This window comes from Drosophila melanogaster, chromosome 3L (assembly GCF_000001215.4).
Source record: "Drosophila melanogaster chromosome 3L".
NCBI lineage: Eukaryota > Metazoa > Arthropoda > Insecta > Diptera > Drosophilidae > Drosophila > Drosophila melanogaster.
Genome location: NT_037436.4, coordinates 7,356,850 through 7,374,015, shown reverse-complemented (window position 1 = coordinate 7,374,015; position 17,166 = coordinate 7,356,850). Strand labels below are relative to the sequence as shown.

At 43.2% G+C, this 17,166-nt stretch overlaps 4 protein-coding genes and 1 non-coding gene across 16 annotated transcripts, besides 2 other annotated features; 3 read left to right on the top strand and 2 right to left on the bottom strand.

Annotated features, from left to right (window-relative positions):
* Positions 1-304: 304 nt before the first annotated feature.
* On the bottom strand, positions 305-4,173 carry akirin. Of its 6 annotated transcripts, none has more exons than NM_001202130.2 (4): positions 3,832-4,173; positions 1,944-2,309; positions 1,497-1,853; positions 305-1,435 (listed from the first exon to the last, which is right to left on the bottom strand). In NM_001202130.2, the coding sequence occupies exons 2-4, from the start codon at positions 2,179-2,181 to the stop codon at positions 1,425-1,427; spliced, it is 606 nt and encodes a 201-aa protein (NP_001189059.1). In that variant the 5' UTR covers positions 2,182-2,309; positions 3,832-4,173; the 3' UTR covers positions 305-1,424. The 6 variants fall into 6 exon arrangements, with proteins under 6 accessions (NP_001189059.1, NP_729249.1, NP_001189058.1 ...); NM_168211.3 differs by having other exon boundaries at positions 3,948-4,173; NM_001202129.2 differs by lacking the exon at positions 3,832-4,173 and adding an exon at positions 3,466-3,676.
* A 582-nt stretch (positions 4,174-4,755) lies between these two features.
* Positions 4,756-9,432, top strand: Sh3beta. Of its 5 annotated transcripts, NM_001202128.2 has the most exons (6): positions 4,756-5,126; positions 6,032-6,457; positions 7,500-7,574; positions 7,806-7,854; positions 7,908-8,946; positions 9,055-9,432. In NM_001202128.2, exons 1-5 carry the CDS (start codon positions 5,082-5,084, stop codon positions 8,768-8,770), a joined length of 1,458 nt encoding a protein of 485 aa, NP_001189057.1. In that variant the 5' UTR covers positions 4,756-5,081; the 3' UTR covers positions 8,771-8,946; positions 9,055-9,432. The 5 variants fall into 5 exon arrangements, with proteins under 5 accessions (NP_001189057.1, NP_001189056.1, NP_729248.1 ...); NM_001202127.2 differs by lacking the exons at positions 7,806-7,854; positions 7,908-8,946 and having other exon boundaries at positions 9,052-9,432; NM_168210.3 differs by lacking the exons at positions 7,500-7,574; positions 7,806-7,854; positions 7,908-8,946; positions 9,055-9,432 and having other exon boundaries at positions 4,756-4,789; positions 4,886-5,126; positions 6,032-7,175.
* Positions 9,433-9,649: 217 nt separating this feature from the next.
* On the bottom strand, positions 9,650-13,455 carry Sec63 (Secretory 63). The gene is made up of 4 exons (NM_139854.2): positions 12,985-13,455; positions 11,563-12,272; positions 10,246-11,494; positions 9,650-10,163 (listed from the first exon to the last, which is right to left on the bottom strand). Exons 1-4 carry the CDS (start codon positions 13,106-13,108, stop codon positions 9,985-9,987), a joined length of 2,262 nt encoding a protein of 753 aa, NP_648111.1. The 5' UTR covers positions 13,109-13,455; the 3' UTR covers positions 9,650-9,984.
* asRNA:CR45835 (antisense RNA:CR45835) lies at positions 10,418-12,377 on the top strand. The gene has a single exon (NR_133185.1).
* A 297-nt stretch (positions 13,456-13,752) lies between the features above and the next one.
* Positions 13,753-16,741, top strand: pst (pastrel). Of its 3 annotated transcripts, none has more exons than NM_168207.3 (7): positions 13,753-14,095; positions 14,166-14,338; positions 14,414-14,548; positions 14,627-15,165; positions 15,236-15,325; positions 15,401-15,570; positions 15,641-16,741. In NM_168207.3, the coding sequence occupies exons 1-7, from the start codon at positions 13,992-13,994 to the stop codon at positions 16,476-16,478; spliced, it is 2,049 nt and encodes a 682-aa protein (NP_729244.2). In that variant the 5' UTR covers positions 13,753-13,991; the 3' UTR covers positions 16,479-16,741. The 3 variants fall into 3 exon arrangements, with proteins under 3 accessions (NP_729244.2, NP_648110.2, NP_729246.2); NM_139853.2 differs by having other exon boundaries at positions 13,900-14,095; NM_168209.4 differs by having other exon boundaries at positions 13,900-14,095; positions 14,166-14,548.
* Positions 16,742-16,836: 95 nt separating this feature from the next.
* Positions 16,837-17,113: a mobile genetic element.
* A 20-nt stretch (positions 17,114-17,133) lies between these two features.
* Positions 17,134-17,160: a mobile genetic element.
* The last annotated feature ends 6 nt before the right edge of the window (positions 17,161-17,166 follow it).

Genomic DNA, 17,166 nt, shown 5'->3' with positions numbered 1-17,166 from the left:
GTTTTGCACAAAAGGTATCTCTCATTTTGCTCAGTCTTTTCCCCACCTATGGCAGTTTTGCTAGATTCGCAAATTATATTGAAAAACCTGGTTAATCATTTAGCATTAGCTGGATTTGGAGCAACCAGAACCAATTGAGTTTTATTCGGATAATACGGGTTGGTATAAAAAAAAGAATATTGTGGTTTATAAACGGATGAAATTAAGAGTTCGCTTCACAAACAGAATAAAAAGCTTTAAAAAGAAAAGACCAGCGGGCATCTACAATTCATCATTTTATTTTTGTTTGTTTTAATATAAAAATGGCATTTCTTTACTAATTTTAAGTTTAAATTACTAATATAAAGTAGTATGTATGATTGCGGTAATTGAAAAATATATATATATATATATATCATATATTCTCGTATATATTCTTCAAGGTGTGAAAAAATAATTGCAATGAACATGAAACATCTTCTGTCAAGCGTATTTTATAAGAAAGCGTTCAATTTAACTTAATGAATAACTTTTATACCTTTTTTGTTGTTTGCCTTTTCTTTTCGTTATTCATTTTTGTATGGTGTAAAGCAAATCGAAACATTTCAATTGTTTTGTGTGTTTACATTACTTTGCAATAATTCGCATCAAAGGAAGAAACAATTAACAAACGATACTCGAGAAAATAGGCAAATTCAAGCGTTCGTTTCTCGCCTTAGTGTTACAACTAATATGCAAAAATAAACTATGAAAAGTGTTCTTCATGAGTTGTGAGTTATCTTTGTTGCTTCGCTTCATAAATTACAATTTCCAAAAAAACAATATATGTAGTTTGATAGGTTTTACATCATACCTTATATGCTACATCATGTGCCTAACATTATATATTTGCCAATTCTGTCGGTCTGTTATGTACGAAGCTACGTTTGAGGTTTCATTGAATCGTTCTCTCTACGGATGCACCCATATGTATATGTCTGCAGTGGCGGTGTGCTTATAGTTCATATAGTTCATAATTTGATATTTGTCATTTTATTTAGAATTTGCGTTATGTGAAAAACATAAATTTAACAAGTTGGTTTGTTGGTTTCTCTCTTTTGTGGTTTTTGCTTGCTTTTAAATAATTCATCCCTTTGCTGCTAACCGATACAATATATATATGTAAATCTAGGCATAAACTATAACCGTTTTCTTCGCGTGTATTTCAAAATATATTAAACACGATGTATGTTGTAGTTTGTTTTTTTTTTTTTGTTTGTTTTTAGGTTTTTTGCTTTTTAGGTTTTTTTTTTTTGTTGGTTTGTTTTGCGTTTGCTTTAGTTTCCTTATTTGTTGTTTGTTATAGTTTATGAGGGCTGTTGTTGTCGCGGTAGATCTACCGTCACATAAGATCGTAGTGCAATTATTAATTTCTTCTTTCTGAGGCTACAGCTGTGTACACAGCTTTACGACAGGTCTGAAATAAAAATATAATGTAATTAGCACTATAACCATGACCGATGGTAACTTGAACTCACAGCTAGGCGCTGCCTCGTAGCGACGCTGTATCTGATCATATGTGAACTTGACAAAGGCATCGTACTGCTCGGCCAGCTTGGTGGTCAGCACGGACTCGTAGCGCTCCCTTAGCTGATTCTCGCGCTCCTTGATCATGCTCTCGCAAATGAGCTGCACCTGCTTGAACGTGAACAGGGCCTTTTCGCCGTGGCGCATCAGGTTCTGTGGACTGTCCGGGCGGCGCGGACTCTCTGGACCCATCTCCGATCCGCTGGACTCCGAATCCTGCATGCGTTCCAAGGCCGACGAAGTGATCGGCAGCTGTTTGCGCTTGTGCAGTCTCTTGATCTCATTGCACAAGCTCTCGGCCATTTTGTCTGTGTTTCGAAAAGAAGAAAGGTGTATTAAGGTAATATGCATAAAAGGAATCCGACGTCCCTTTTCCAGCATCGACCTGATTTACTAACCTGGTGACATTTTGGCCAGCGACGACTCACTGAACGGACTAGGTTCGGTGCTATCCTTGGCGAATCGGTTGCTGGGCGTGTGGGGCAGACCAGCCGAGGTGCTGGGACCGTCGCGGGATGGCGACGCTGGACCTGCATTGCTCCCAGCCTGGCCAAAGGGATTGCAACGCCGGCGCTTCGGAGGCCGCTGGTTCATCGACTCCCAGTCTAGGGCTCGTTTCAGGGTTGCACAGGCCATCGCTATGATTGAGGTTCTACTACCCGGTGGTCTTCTGATAGATAGATGGCTTGCTTGATTGTCGGTAGATGCTGATTATTGCCTCGATTCCAAATGATGGATGCTGCAGATGGAAGATCAAGCGTCGGCTGCAATGGGCAAACAAACAATGAATGAGTAAGGTGAAGTGAACACCTTGCTGGCAAAGAAAAGACGGACGCAAACTGGTTTCAAGGAAAAAACAGGATTCACAGGCGTGCACTCACGCACACGCAGCCGATAAAAGAAAATGGTGCAGCGATTTATGGCCGCCAATGCTGGCAATTTGGACTTTTTCTCGCCTTGTATGTATCGTGGGCAACAATTGTACGCTCTCTTATCTTATCGCTTATGGGGCGTGATTTTGGAAATAATTTGAGGCTTCAACGCTACAAAACAAGGGCCTTTGCTTAAAAAGAGCGCCGAAAATAGGAAGGTACAAAAATTTTTAGTAAATACTTTTCGCTAGTCAAAGTTGCTAGCAATGCATAATTTGAAAAGCTATTATCCGATATTTTCCCCAGAAAGCTATTAAAAATAGAAATGCCAGTAAAAAACTTTTAAATGCGAAGTTCGCGTAAGTTTAATGACTTTGATGACGTCCGTTTTACCTAAATAATCATGACAAGAGAGGAAAAAAAATTCAAGACAACAAAAAAATGTTTTTTTTCCCCCATTTCGTCACGATTAAATTATATTGTTCAATAAAATTAGTAAGCAATTAAACATATTGTTATATTCTTATATTCATAGCTTTTTCTAGAATAGAATGACAAAACCATTTTAAAAACCTAATTTTTATGAGACTATTATAGTTTCCACGACAATTAAAAGGATGTTGGCTTCCTTGGGGTTTCTAGCTTCTTTCGGCTATCGCCGACAGCTCCGATACCGTGCACCCAGCTGCTGTTGTCGCAGGAAAAGGGCGATACCGAATCGGAATACGAATCCAGAAACTCCGAAGAGAAGGAGAAACCAGCCAAAGAAAGCGACGAAACGAAGTGGCGCAGCGCAATTAAAGGACGACCGACAATGAAAATAAAAAAAACCACCACGCAAAGGCAAAATGCATAGCAATGCAGAGGGAAAATAAAGAAAACAGAGAAAAGTGTAAACTGTAACCCAATAGCAGAACAACCACCGATAAAAGAAAACTACGCAGGATAATAATGCGTGTTCTTCTCACTCTTCCCCTTTCTTTCTTTTCTTCTTCTTCGTCGCTGCAGCGGCAGCTGTACCAGCTGTTTTCCGCACTAACACACGCACACTGCCCTCTCGATAAACCGCAACACGTGTGTATGCGTCTGCTGCTGGTGTTGCTGTCTCTGCCCACAATTATTAAATATTTAAAGCCATATACAAAACGTTTTTGGGTTTAACGTTATACTCTTTTACGTGACAAATGCCAGAGATTAGTTTAAAAAAAAGCAAACGAAATGGCAGCAGCCAAAGCGATCACACTGGTTGTCCCACTCTAGCCTGCACACGCACGCACACAAAGAAACGCACACGCACACCGTTGTGAGTTGGAATGTTGATTTCATGAAATTTTAAAAATGGTCGCATCGCATATCATTATCAGCTTTTCAGAGGAACAAAAAGTTAAACAGCTTTTCCAACAATCGCACTTACATTAATGCGTATTTTGATTTTTCCTTCCGACTGCTTTTTTGCTTTCTGCACCACTTCACACGCGCTTTATTTACTTTTTTATTGTGCCACTAGTCCGCTGGCACATACCCACTTACATTCACGTCCGTACTTCAGTTTGGGTGATTAATTTAGGTTTTCGGTTAGATATAAGTAATGTTATTGCTTGCTGGTTGTTTGAGCAGTATTCCAAAGGCCACTGAAATGCACTGTCAATAGTTGTTCGTCCTCGGCGACTCGCTAGATATAATTTACAAATTTTCGTCTCGCTTCTTAGCAAAAATGGACGACGATGCTTGCGTGACGGGACGTGAACAGAGTGACCGCATGGCGACCGCTAATATTGGTTGCCCTGCTAACGGATCTATACCAAAAAATACTTTATGGTTCTACCAAATATAGCAAAAACTTCAAATAACCGAAAAGTCTGGGGAGAACATTTTTCAATTGCATATTCTATGTACTTTCTTGAGTCCTATAACCTTAAGTCGTTTGTAGAAAGTTAGCATTATTGCATTTTTATTTTTATGGAATTCAACTCCAAGTAACAAAAAATTAATAAATAAAAAACACCCTCATGTTCTAAATTCCACCGTTCCTTGAAGCCGCTAACTCATCGACGCCAAATTAAAAATAATTTGTTCTATAATAAGAATCCTTTTCTTCTATCTTTTAAAAAACCTTAAAAAGCCTATCTTATGCTTTTTATAAATTATTATTTTATTATTACGATTATTAATCGAAGAACGTTTAAAAAATGAAAACCTTACATGGGAGCATAATAAAATTTAAGTTGTCTTAAAAATATTTAATTTTGAAATATCACTTAAGTTCAAAGTTTTTAGTATTTTAATCAAGCATCATATTTAGTATATTTGATAAGCCGGAAGGTTTTCTATAGCCGTCAATGCGCGGTCCCACCATTCAATTCAACGACAAAGTAGGAAATATTTTCCACTCCTGATATCAAATATTTTTGCACTTTTATAAGCGTCGCCAGGCAATTTTTTTATCCGCGTCTTTGCCGTTTTTACAGCCAATAAAACCAACGACCTTGCCCAGTGCGTGTGCCTTCGTCACCAGTGGAAAAACATTACGTAGGGGCGCAGGACGGAAGAAAGCAGGAAAAGAAAAGATCTATAAATATTTTTAATCGCCGTGAAAGTAGCCAGCAGATTTTAGTTGCAAAATATTATTTCATTTGCGGTGCGAGGACACAGTAATCTGCGAAAATGGTCTTGAAAGTCTACGTCAGCGGCATGTCCGGCAATAAGGAGGTGAGTTTGTGGGCGTGGCGGGCTTAAAACCGAAATAGTGTCATGTTATTGGAATGTTTGGCCCTGGTATTAGCGACAAACAGATAAAAAGGAAAAGAAGCAAACTAAAGTGGTGACGAACGCATTGCAAATTCTATTTCTTCTGCTGCGTTTCGTCTTTGTGTGTATGTACGTGAGTTGGACAATGATGATGATGTAGTGTGTGGTATGTAAGTCTGTATGTCTGTACAGTCAAAGAAAAACAAGTGGGTATTTTCGTGAGTGCCCTTGTGTGCGAGTGTTAGTGGTGGCAAGAAGCAGAACAAACATACATTTCATTGCCCATATAAGCTCATTCCACTGTGAACTGTAAATTGTTCATGGAAGAGAGGGATTTCCATTGATCGCAGTTGCGTGGGTGCGTGTGCATGTGTGTGTGTGTGTACATGCGTGAGGGGTGATTCACTTCCCCCTCTCACTCTTTCGGTGCCTTTGTTCAATTGGCAATCTTCCTCTTCCAATAAGAACAAAAACATAACGGTCATTGTACGGTTCACAATTATTTGTTTTTGTCCTGTCTTTGTACACTTTAAAAAAGCGTTGGGAAACACATATTCTTATCGTAAGATAAATGCTGGGGTGCAACAAACCATTTTAATTAGCCTTATCATATCGCGTGGTTCTGGCGTTCTTTTTACGTACATATGTTTATATCGGCGGGGAGTTGGCTTTGTGTGCGCTTGTGTGCGTTTGGGCTTGCCGGTAACACTTCATTAGCGATTTGTCATCGCTGTAATTAACAGCGTTGTCAAAGGTAGCTACACTGAACAAAACGATACATGTTAAAGGTATTTTATATACTTTAATTTTTAACTTTCTTTTCAAATTTAAATGCTTTCACTGACCGTCGAAATCCAATTTTACAGGTGAAGAAGCGCCAGCAGCGCGTTCTGATGATCCTGGACAGCAAGAACATCAAGTACGACACGGTGGACATCACGGAGCCCGGCAAGGAATCCGAGAAGGAGCTGATGCAAAACAAATCGACAAGCAACGGTGGAACGGTCAGCGATCCAGAGCCCCGTCATCCGCTTCCTCCGCAGCTGTTCAACGACGACGAGTACTGCGGTGATTACGACGCCTTTGACATGGCCAACGAGATCGATACCCTGGAGGTGTTCCTCAAGCTGGCTCCAGCCGACACCACGGCAGTTAGTACCGCCCAAATCGAACTGAAGCAGGAGAACGGCGATGCCAAGAAGGAGGAGGCGGAAACGGAGGCGGAGGATAAGAAAACGGAGGCCGGCGATGGCGATGTGGATGTCAAGGAGGAGGCTGCTGAGAAGGCCGAGGTTTGAACTTGAGCTATTTTCACGTATTTTCCGTTAACTGTTACGACGCAACAAACGCAGCCAGCAATCATCTGCAGCAGAGCAATAGAATTAACAACAACAGCAATGTCTTGAAACTAAAGCCCTTACACTTAACAGCAGAAATAACACCCAATGTTTACCTAACAGCACAGATACTACCAACTTTCTACATACATATATCAATATTTTATGGAGCCCGTCTTCGATTTCTATGCCCATAGGGATTTGGGGGAGTTGTATAGATAATTGCAGAATATGAAGTGCAATCTTCCTTTTAAATTATACAAAATTTACAAAACTAACTTTTAAAACTACGAGATTTATTTAGAGACTTTTTAGACCTTCATCGGTAGAGCATGAAATCGAAGATCTTTCAATTTTTAACGAATTCATTATGACTACTGCGGTTCTTAAGCTAAGTTCATGAGCGTATTTAAACGAGGGCATTCGATTGTGTTGGCCCCCGGTGAAAAGACAATTTTAATCAAAATATTTATATTCATTAACTGACATCCAAACAACTTGTATGTACCATTTATACACACCTGTAATAAGGACTCGGAATACTTACTCGGAGCACTTAAGCCTAAGTTGGAGTAGTGTAGAGAGCTGAAATTTATTGTGCAGCCGTTATGTTAATGCTAAAACATAAAAAAGCGCTGCCCCTGTAATAAAAGGAAATATATTTGTATTAACTAAAAAAAAAAACTATAACCAATCGCAAGCTTGTTTTTCTAACACTATGCAACACACTCAAACTCTAACACCAACTTATCAACGGCTAGTTTAACAATGAGAATGTGACAACTTAATTTACAAAAAGGCTTTTTTAATACCAAATATCTATAGAGAGATTTTCCAAAGTTGGTCTTTAGGTTTGACGAAAAAAACTTTTCACGAAAAGTACAGGAATATGGTGAATTTCAATATTCTTGAGCAATTTTGTTGCCTTAAAGACCGACTTTTTCGAAACAGTTTCGTAATGTAAAAACATTACTAACAATTGAGTGATTCTCTAAAGAACGAAGACGGCAAGGACAAGGAGAATTCAAAGGGCGAGGATGAAGACGCAGATGAAGAGAATGCCGAGCAAAAGGTAATAGATCGATAGATCCTGCATGACCGAACCATAACTCTAGGCTTTTAGAGCTTATAGGAGCTAACAAAGGCATGATCTCTTGCACTGTAGTAGCCTAGCGATTGTCTGATCTTGTAAATACAACTTCCACTTTACCCCCCCCCCCCCCAAAAAAAAAAAAAAAACGAAAAACCACCAATCAACAACCCACAAAACATTCGCACCCCTAATCCCACCACCCACAAAAAGACTGAAACCGAAGAATCTGGGGACAAGAAAACGGAGGAGAAAACTACAGGTAAAGTAGGAAGATCGTCCCTAGACTCTAATCAAAATTTCTACCCCGTAAAGACGCTGAAGGTGAGACCCAAGAAAAGTCTGAGGAAGTGGATACCAAGGAAAAATCAGAGGTTGAGAGTACCAAAGATGATGAGGTTGGAAAATCCGAGGATGTTAAAGATGATGAGGATGAAAAATCCGAGATTGTAAAAGATGATAAGGAAAACTCCCAGGATGTTAAGGATGATAAAACTGAAAAATCCGAGGATGTTAAAGATAAATTAGAGGGAAGTGAGGAGACCGCAGAAACATCGGAGGATGCTGACACTACTGAGAAACCAGATGTTGAGGCCACCAATGATGATGGGGATACAAAATCGGAGAAAAACGAGACGCAAGAAAAGTCCGAGGAAGTTGATGCCGTTGAAGAATCAGAGGCCGAAAGCTCCAAGGAAAAAACGGAGGAAAATGACACCAAAGGCACCAAAGTCAATGAGAATGATAAAGACGAGGATGTTGAAGAAAAGACCGAGGAAAATGCAACAGAAGAGTCCGCGGACTCGGATAGTGCTACCAAATCAGAGGTTAAAAGTACCGAAGATGATGAGGTTGTAGAATCGGAGGATGTGAAAGATGAATTCGAAGAAAATGAGACCAACAAAAAGGTCGAGGAAGTTGGTAGTACTGAAATATCCGAGGTTGTAAGTACGGAAAACGAAAAATTTGAAGATATTAAAGAAAATCCTAATGAAAATGAGGCTCAAGAAAAGCCCGAAGAAGTTATGACTGCCGAAAGATCTGTAGAGGAAACCAAAGAGGAAGAACCAATCGACGAGGAAAAACCTGCAGAAACGAAGACAGAAGACACGCCCGAAAATGAAGAAAGCAAACCGGATGGCGAGAATTCCTCTTCCGAAGAAAGCGAAGAAGAGTAAAAGAAAATCGATTGAACGACAACAAAAAACGCACTGACATCCGCATCACAAACACCAATGCACAAAACGCACACATACACACACACGCACATAAAAAAACGCACATTTAGCCAAATAATACCAAAAATGTTTTGTAAATAGAAACAAGAACCCACTAATAACGAGTCTGGTGACGGGTAATGAACCCTAGTTTAGGCCTTTATGTGACTTATTTACAATTTTTACTCCTTTCCCAAAACAAACAACAAAAAACTCGCTGCTGTCTACAACAACAATGAAAGAAGTTACCAGCGACCACAACAACAACAGCAGCATCAGCTAAGAAGACTTCAGATTCCCAATCGGATCTCTTATTGGACAGCGAGCGGGCAGCGGCTGCGCAGTAGGCGTCGACGTCAGCGCAGACAGAGGCAGCGCCAACTTTGATTTAAATTATTTTTATGATTTCCACAAACTATTCGGGCTTGTTGCAATTCTCACTTGTTTTTGCTGATTTATTATTTTATGTGTCGATACTCTAACAATGATACAACCGTTTTTTATTTATTACAAAATTAATTTACTTTTGCGCTAAAATATATTCAAATTCTAAAAGCTGTAAGCAATTAGTTTATCCAAAGGCTTAGCAAAAATGTAATAAAAAAAAAAACTTAAAAATTGCTAAGGTTTAGGCGTGGTCAATAACTTGAATGGTTTAAATTAAAGTAATTGTGATGCTATTTATTTAATTGAATAAAATGTTAATCTAGAAATTCAGCAAATTGTGCAGTAAATTTATGTTAATTCAGCATTAAAGTGAGCGAAAGTAGCAACAAGCCCGTGGGTTTTTCTTTCTCAGTTTATAACACAACAAAAGAGTAGTAATATCAATAGACTTTTGTATTTACGTGTCTCACTTTTAGTTCTTGTATCCAAATAATTAAATATACAGTACATTATAATTATGTTTAGTACAGTACACGGTAAAATGAAGTTATAGTTATTTACGCACTAGTTCGGGGTCTTTTCCATTACAAAACTAGTAAAAATGCGAAGGAAGGGTTCGCATTGGTGTGCCTCCGCCACGCGCCACGCGAAACTCATTTACTAAAAGGAAAACAAAGAGGCTTCTCTTCCGTCCCAGTGAATTAGAGAGGAGGTTGAGGTTGATTGGGGTTCAGGACGTCTATCCATCCGTCCGTCCGTCCGTCGCACTGTCCATGTAGACAGTGGATTTATTCGCCGTCCTCCTCATCGGACGTATCTGTTGTATAGTCGCTCAGGTTCTCCTGCTGATCGGTGTGCTCCGGTTCCGATTCGCTCAGATCCCACTGAGGATGATCCGTCGGTGGTGCGGGAGCCTTCTGTACATCCAACTTCAGCTCCTGCTGCTGATCCATACCCAAATACGAGTCTGAAACAGAGGAAACATTGTGTGAGAATCCCCCCTTCGAATGCCAATGTACTATGCAATCCAAACTCTTTTAGAAACTCACCCGATCTCAGGCAAACGGTGAACGTGTAGACGCCCGGCCAGCGCGGCGCGGTAAACTTCAGCTGGATCTCCTCCTTCTCGACCAGATTGGTCACATGATAGGGCGCTGTGAGCAGGGTGCGCGACTTGCGATCGCATATGTAGGTCCACCAGTACTCCTGCTTCTCCTCGGGGAAGTAGGGGCAGTGGACGGTGTGCGACAGCCGAGACTTGCCCTCGAGACGCTCCCTCTTGTTAAGCTTAGCTTGCAGTCGCTCCCACTCCTCGTCATCGTCGTCGTCCAGCGAGGAGTTGTTCTTGCCCTTCTCCTCATCCTCGCTGCCACTGCCGGCAGCCGATTCCACATCGCTGCCATCCGCATTTCCAGCCTCCGATTCGGCATCGGAGTTACCCGCCGCCGCTTGATCCTCGGATGCCGTGATCGTAGCTGTTGTCGCAGCCTTGGCCGGCACCTTCTTCTGGTTCTTTTGGTTCTGGGCTGGTTTCTTACCACCCTTTCCCTTGCCACCCTTACGTGGCTTGGCCCAGGCAGAAGCCTTCTTGACCGGCGCAGCGGCAGCAGCCTCATCCTCATCACCGGCAGCCTCCTCATTGGTCTCATCCTTGATGCCCTGCTTCTCAGGCGCCTTTGTGTCACCGAATAGCGTCTTCATGTCCTTGCGCTCCAGCGTAACCGTGACCGTAACTATGGCCCCGGCGGTCACCACATTGGTGTTCTCATCGTCGATAACCTCGCAGCGAATGGAGAAGTCAATCAGCGGCATCTTGCCCAGCACTTTCATCGTGTTCTCGTACTCAAAGTCAGATAGGTTCTTCAGAAGCTGACGGCTCTCCTCCGGCTTGAGCTGGGCGAATTGCTGCAGGTTCTTGACGTGCCTCTTCTTGTTCATAAAGTACAGATGGTCCTCGGTGAGATGGGGCAGCTGCAGCAGTGGCGATTTGAACTCCCACAGGCCTTGGATAATCATCGGCGACATTTTCATGCAGTTCTCAATCGTTTCGATGCTGGGCAGGCGGGGCACACGTCGGGCATAGGCCATCATGACCAGCTGGTGAACGCAGGAGACCATTTCTTGCACCAAATACGGGCACTTCTTCACCACAAACTGGCGATCGCGCTCCAGAGTTTCCGGATTGAGGGGCATGCGACTGAGATGGGCATGCAGGATGGCGCGAGCCTTGATGGAGTACATGCGGCACAGCGGATGCTCCTTGCACTTCTCATTCAGATTGGGCAGCTGTCTAATCAGCTGTATTCGAAAAGGAAGTGTTATTAGTGAGCGAACAACGAATGGAAATTCCAATAAAATGCACTCACCGCCGGCACCTCGTCATTGTCCGACTGCCGCTCCTGGACCTGCGAGTTGTGTCGCTTGTCAAACTCCAAACTGGCTGCCAGAACCATAAGTGCCCGCTTGAGCAGCATGTGCGGTGTCTTGTGGATGAAGTAAAAGTACATCTGAGTGGTATCGAGCAGCACTTTGTCGCCACTGAAGCGGATGGAGCGGTACCACCAAACACCCACTGCCGAGGGCATGGCCACCATGAAGACCAGGCCGTACAGACCCAAAACCCAAACGCTATTCTCCTTCTCCACAATCCACGAGGGCAGGGCGATGCCAAAGGACATGGCACCCGGTCCATCCGGATTACCATACTTCTCGTAGTTCTCCTTTGCCACATCGTCGGTCAGCGCCTGGTACGCTTTGCTCAGCATCATGAAGGACTTCTCGTCACCCGTCTCCTTGTCGGGATGGAGCACCTTGGACAGCCGGTAGTAGGCCTTCTTGATCTCGGCCTGCGACGACGTCGGCGGCACATTCAGGATCTCGAAGGGATCGAAGCTGGCCATCTCGTAGTCGAACTGCGAGACGCGGTACGTGAGGAAGAGCAGTAGGGCCCACCCCAGCACTATGGTCAGCTTGATGGTCCATGACGTGAGAGCTCTGTACGGCTCGGCATTGGCCAAGATGGTCTTCTTTTTCTGGCAGTCGGCGCACTGACATTCCTCTTTAAGTTTGCTGTTATCTGCAAGTATGTGTACGAAAATTGGGTCAGTACGGGGATTATATAGGCTATTTTAAAATATTTGAAATTTATCATTTTCACTTAAGATGGCTAATAAAATGATTTAAAAAAAAAACGATCTTTACAGGTACCTGCTAACCTGATTACGATTAAAATTAGTTGAGGTCTGTCTACGCATATTGCATTTTTTTTTTTACCGGGAATGCCAGCGCTACAGAAATGAAAATCTCGCGAGAGGAAAATCGTGAGAGAGCAGCCGATTGGTCAGTGAGCGTGTGTGCAAAGTGCACAAGCACAGCATGATCGCGATAAGTCAAAGGTAACTTGCTCATAATCACTCCTCCTCCACCGATCACGATGATAGGTAAGTTATCACGATATTAGCGACGCATGGACGCTTGTGGAGCGTTGAGTGCGCTGTCCCAATTGGAAAACGAAGAGAGCTCGACTTGCGGTAATCGCAGCGCAGCTTTCACCCATACGAAGACGATGAGCTGACGTTGTTAGAATAACTTATTGGAACGTGTCCATTTAGTTTGTTGGTGGCGGCGGGAGGGTTAGAGCAGGAGAGCGTGGTAATCACATGTATGTCTATGCCTTCGCCTTACTGGCACTCACTTACACACATACACACGCGCACAGCTGCAGGTGGAAAATTAAAAAACAAGAGCGGAGAGAGTGCGATTTAAATCGGCTGGCAAGCGGCACTTACCTTGTTTCTTTTTACGTGGCCAATAGTAAATGGTGGTCGGTATCAATATTAGCGCCAAGAACGATAACACAAAGTAGTAGAACGTTCCGCCGCTCTCATCATACTGAAACTTTTGACCCGCCATCTCCGACAGCGACTATATGTATTTTGTATTTTGTCTGGCACTGCCTTTTGGCTCCGTTCCGTTCCGTTCCTTTCTCTGCCGCCGCTTTCCCCTGCACTTTTCCTCCGGCAGATCCAGCTGATGTTGCTGTCGCGTTGGAGTTATCGCTACAATCGCTGCGCCCCGTGGATTCTCGATCGACACGCGGCGATCTGCGAGATTCGAATGGGGCAGGAGCTGGTGTTGTTGCTGCTGCTGCTGCAAGATATCGCGAGATTGGCACGCCGCGAACTTAAAAAACTCTGTATTTACACCGACGCATGAGACTGACACGTAGGGTTGTTTGGCTCGTGCTGGAACCGATAGGCGTAGCTGGAGCGGAGCCGGTTCGATTGCACGGCTATCGATAGGCGGGAGGCAGCATTCATAGTTTAGGGTTGCCAAAGCTGGCAGTACTAAGTTTAGAATCTGATTTTTTAGGTCACCAAGTACTAAAAATGTTTGCAAGCAAAACTTTTGTCAGCAAGTTTTCAATGTAAATGTATATTTTTAAATGGATTTGCCTATATATATATATATATATATTTTTTTTTTTTATAATATAATATGTGCTCGCTAGAAATACAAAGCAAATATCTGATTAGCATGAGCTCATCGTCTCGTTACATTTTGGGTTTAGCACGCTAGCAGCTTTTTAAATTTTGCTCACCAAAGAAGGTGACGGTGGAATACGGGGTATTCATATAAAGGTATGATCCCTAGAGAGCTTTTCTGCCGTCTTGCCTTTTCGGTATTTCGAGTACGATCGTTCAATTAGTGTGCGCCTTAACTTAAAAGCTGGTGATTCCGTGGCACAACTCCATTAGCAGCACAACTGTGGCAACGGAAAGGTGACAACTTAGGGATGGCGAATAGATTAGGAAACCATGAAGTTACCCGCACCGCACGTGAAGTGCAGCAAAACTTTGCCGAGTCGCTCGGCTACGCGGAAGAGATAATCTGGGATCTGTAAGTACTGCTACTGCGCATTAGAATTTTGAATTCAAAGTATTTGGGGTAATGACGTAACCCCTTACAGGTTGTCCCATGAACAACATGACGTGCTAAGGGGCAAACTCTGTCAATTGATTCGTGATTCTCCGGAACCGAAAACTGCAACGGAAACTGAAAAAGACAGAAAAATCCGGCTGAAGGTCAACGCAGATAATGAGCGCGCCCGTCAGATCATTTTCGATTCCGTTTGGCAGCAACGTGAGTTGGACTTACAGATTGTATATAGTATAGTACATTTTTTCGCTGCCTTAACTGCGTACAATTGTTTTCCAGGAAAGTATACCAACCGTCAATCGCTGACGGCGATCATTTACGTAATGGTGGTAACTGACGAAACGGACGTCAATCGCGCCGAGGACGCCAGAGTCTTCAGCGTGCACCCAGTCTTTCGGGCCCGTCGATGCGTCGGTGAGTCATCCTTTGCATACGTATGCAATTTACAATATATTTCCTATCTATCTATCAATGGATCCATTTAATACTCAGTTGGCAGTAGTGGCACCAGCAGCGTCAGCTCGAATTGCTGCAATCTGTTTATCGACGAGCTTGGTCGGGTCTACCAAAACTGGGAGATGTATGTGACCACCAACGAGTTGCCTGCCGGAGTGATGGTGGCCCCAGAGAAGGGTATTTACCGCTTGGTCAGGGATCAAGTACGTCTGGATAAGTACACAACGCCGGCGGGCACGACCAACAGGAAGGTGCTGGGCTACCTGGATACTGGGTCGGCAGTCGGAGGATTTTTTGCTGCCTGTGTGCCCATTGCTGCCCTGCTAACGCTGCCCGTATCCGCTCCGCTGATGGGCGCAGCGGGAGTAGTAGGTTTGGCCAGTGCTGGATACGCCGCATCGCGGTCTGGCAGCAAGCTATTCGATCGCAGCCAACATGAGCAGTCTATCAATGTGACGGACCGCGAAGCGCGTGGTCACTGGTTGGGCGTGGCTGGTGGCACTGTGGGATTGGCAGCGGCTGGGGCCACCACAGTCTTGACAACGGCCACAAATGCTGGACGCGAGGTGGGAGCGGTGAGTCCTTAAACCCCCCCCCCCACGCAATCAACAATGGAATAAAAATGTTAAATATGTACTCACATAGATCACCCAACTGACTGTGAATAGCATGAACATATCCTCGATTGTGGTATCGGGCACTGGAGTTGCCAATGGTGTGCTGGATCTGATATTGGCAAGTCTCGAAACTTAGACTGTGATTAGATTAGGCTAGATAGATTAAACTTATGAAATTTATGATCTTCCACAGAAAGCAAAAGACGGTGACGAAATAGTTGCGATGGATGTTTTGCAATTGTCCGCTTCGTTGGTGCTGCTCACGCACAGCGTCTACAACTTTAAATTGGCTTCGACCATAATTAATGAGACAAGCAATGCTAATATTGCCGACTATCGTAAAAACCTTTCTAATAGGCAGCGGTAAAAAACGTTCAATGAGATACATTCTGTCGTAAACAAGAGTTTCTACTTGTATTTTTTTTACCATCAGGCGAACCTTTGACAAGGCTGCCAAGGAGACCGTTCGGATGCAAGGCAACACTCGCGGCAAACTGGACATTATACGCAACGTAAACGAAATTTCGCCACAAGAGTTTAATGATCTTTTTAAGATCAACAAAAACTTGAATCAGGAGGGCGTGCGATACTCATTCGCACCCGATGGCAAAGGATTTTTACTAAATGGCGATGTGCAGACGACGGGTGCGGAATTGCGAGCTAGTGTACAACATAACCAAGGAGGGAATGTCCTAGGCAAAGTTAGTCAGCCCATTCCCGGTAGCCATGCGGGTTCTGGTCGCCTTCAACTGGGCGGCGTTAATCAGGTTTCCCGTCTAATCGGACCGCTGCCCACATCCCATCCTCGACAGGAACCCAGTACCTATGCCGCCGGCGTGTTCGCCTTGGAGCTAAGCTCTGTGTTGGTGGGCGGTGTTGTTTTCGTACTGGAGAAATACGGAAAAATCATATTTGAGCACGTGATCAATGCTGAAAGTTTTGAGAGCCTAATCAACATCATGGCCAATAAGCTTGATCCAAAAGTCTTTGACCATATAATGCTATTGACCAGAGCCTTCATGGACACCATGCTGGAAGACCTCACCTCGGTGCTAAAGTTCTTTATATCAACGGAATCCGTTCTTTACCGCATTTTGTTGTACATTTTACGGAACTTCGAGGACGTGCAACTTTCGGTTATTGCGGATCACACTTGTGAGATCGTAGAAGCCGTAAGGGTGTACTTCATGTCCCTGAATCCAAATGCGTTCCCGGGTCTCCTTCAGAAGTGTCCGAAATGTATCGGCCACTTCAGCGTTTGTCCCTTGTAAGTGTTTAACGAAATGGTTCGTTTAACATTAGAATTCAAGGGCCATCAGCATGTCATAATTGATGCCCAATTGTTTAACCACAAAGAAACGTTAGCTAGTTCCGCAAATAATCAATGGGATAACTTACTTAATATGAGCACAAATTGACAAAGATGAAATTGTTTTAGCATTTAAATAAAGATTTTATTAACCCTGTTGAAATAATTGTAATAAAAGGAGAATTTTGAACCGGAATGGTTCTGATTTCCGGTTTTCGAACACAGAATATGTGAATCATTCATTGTGTAAAGGGGATTTTTTTTAATCTTTAAGAGTAATTCCTAAATTTACAATCTGATGTCATCTATACTATGGTATAATAGCAACAGCCATACCACCAAATCATTGAATGCCTTAGAATATAAGTCATAAATTCAAGTATCCCATAAGAACAACCCCAATTCTGGTGACAATAACAAATCCAGCCTGCCCTAATGTAACCATTAACATCTGCTGCCGAATCCGTTATTCCCACCAAAGGGTCAAAACCGCTAACGCAGCTCAAGTTCTCGGCTGATCAGTACCCATGAGCGATCCATCCACTCAAGAGGGCACCCAATCCAACAGACATAAACATCCGCAGGGGCTTTCGCGACATCAAAACCGCTTACGCAGCCCAAATCCTTGGCTTATCCAGTATCCAAAAGAA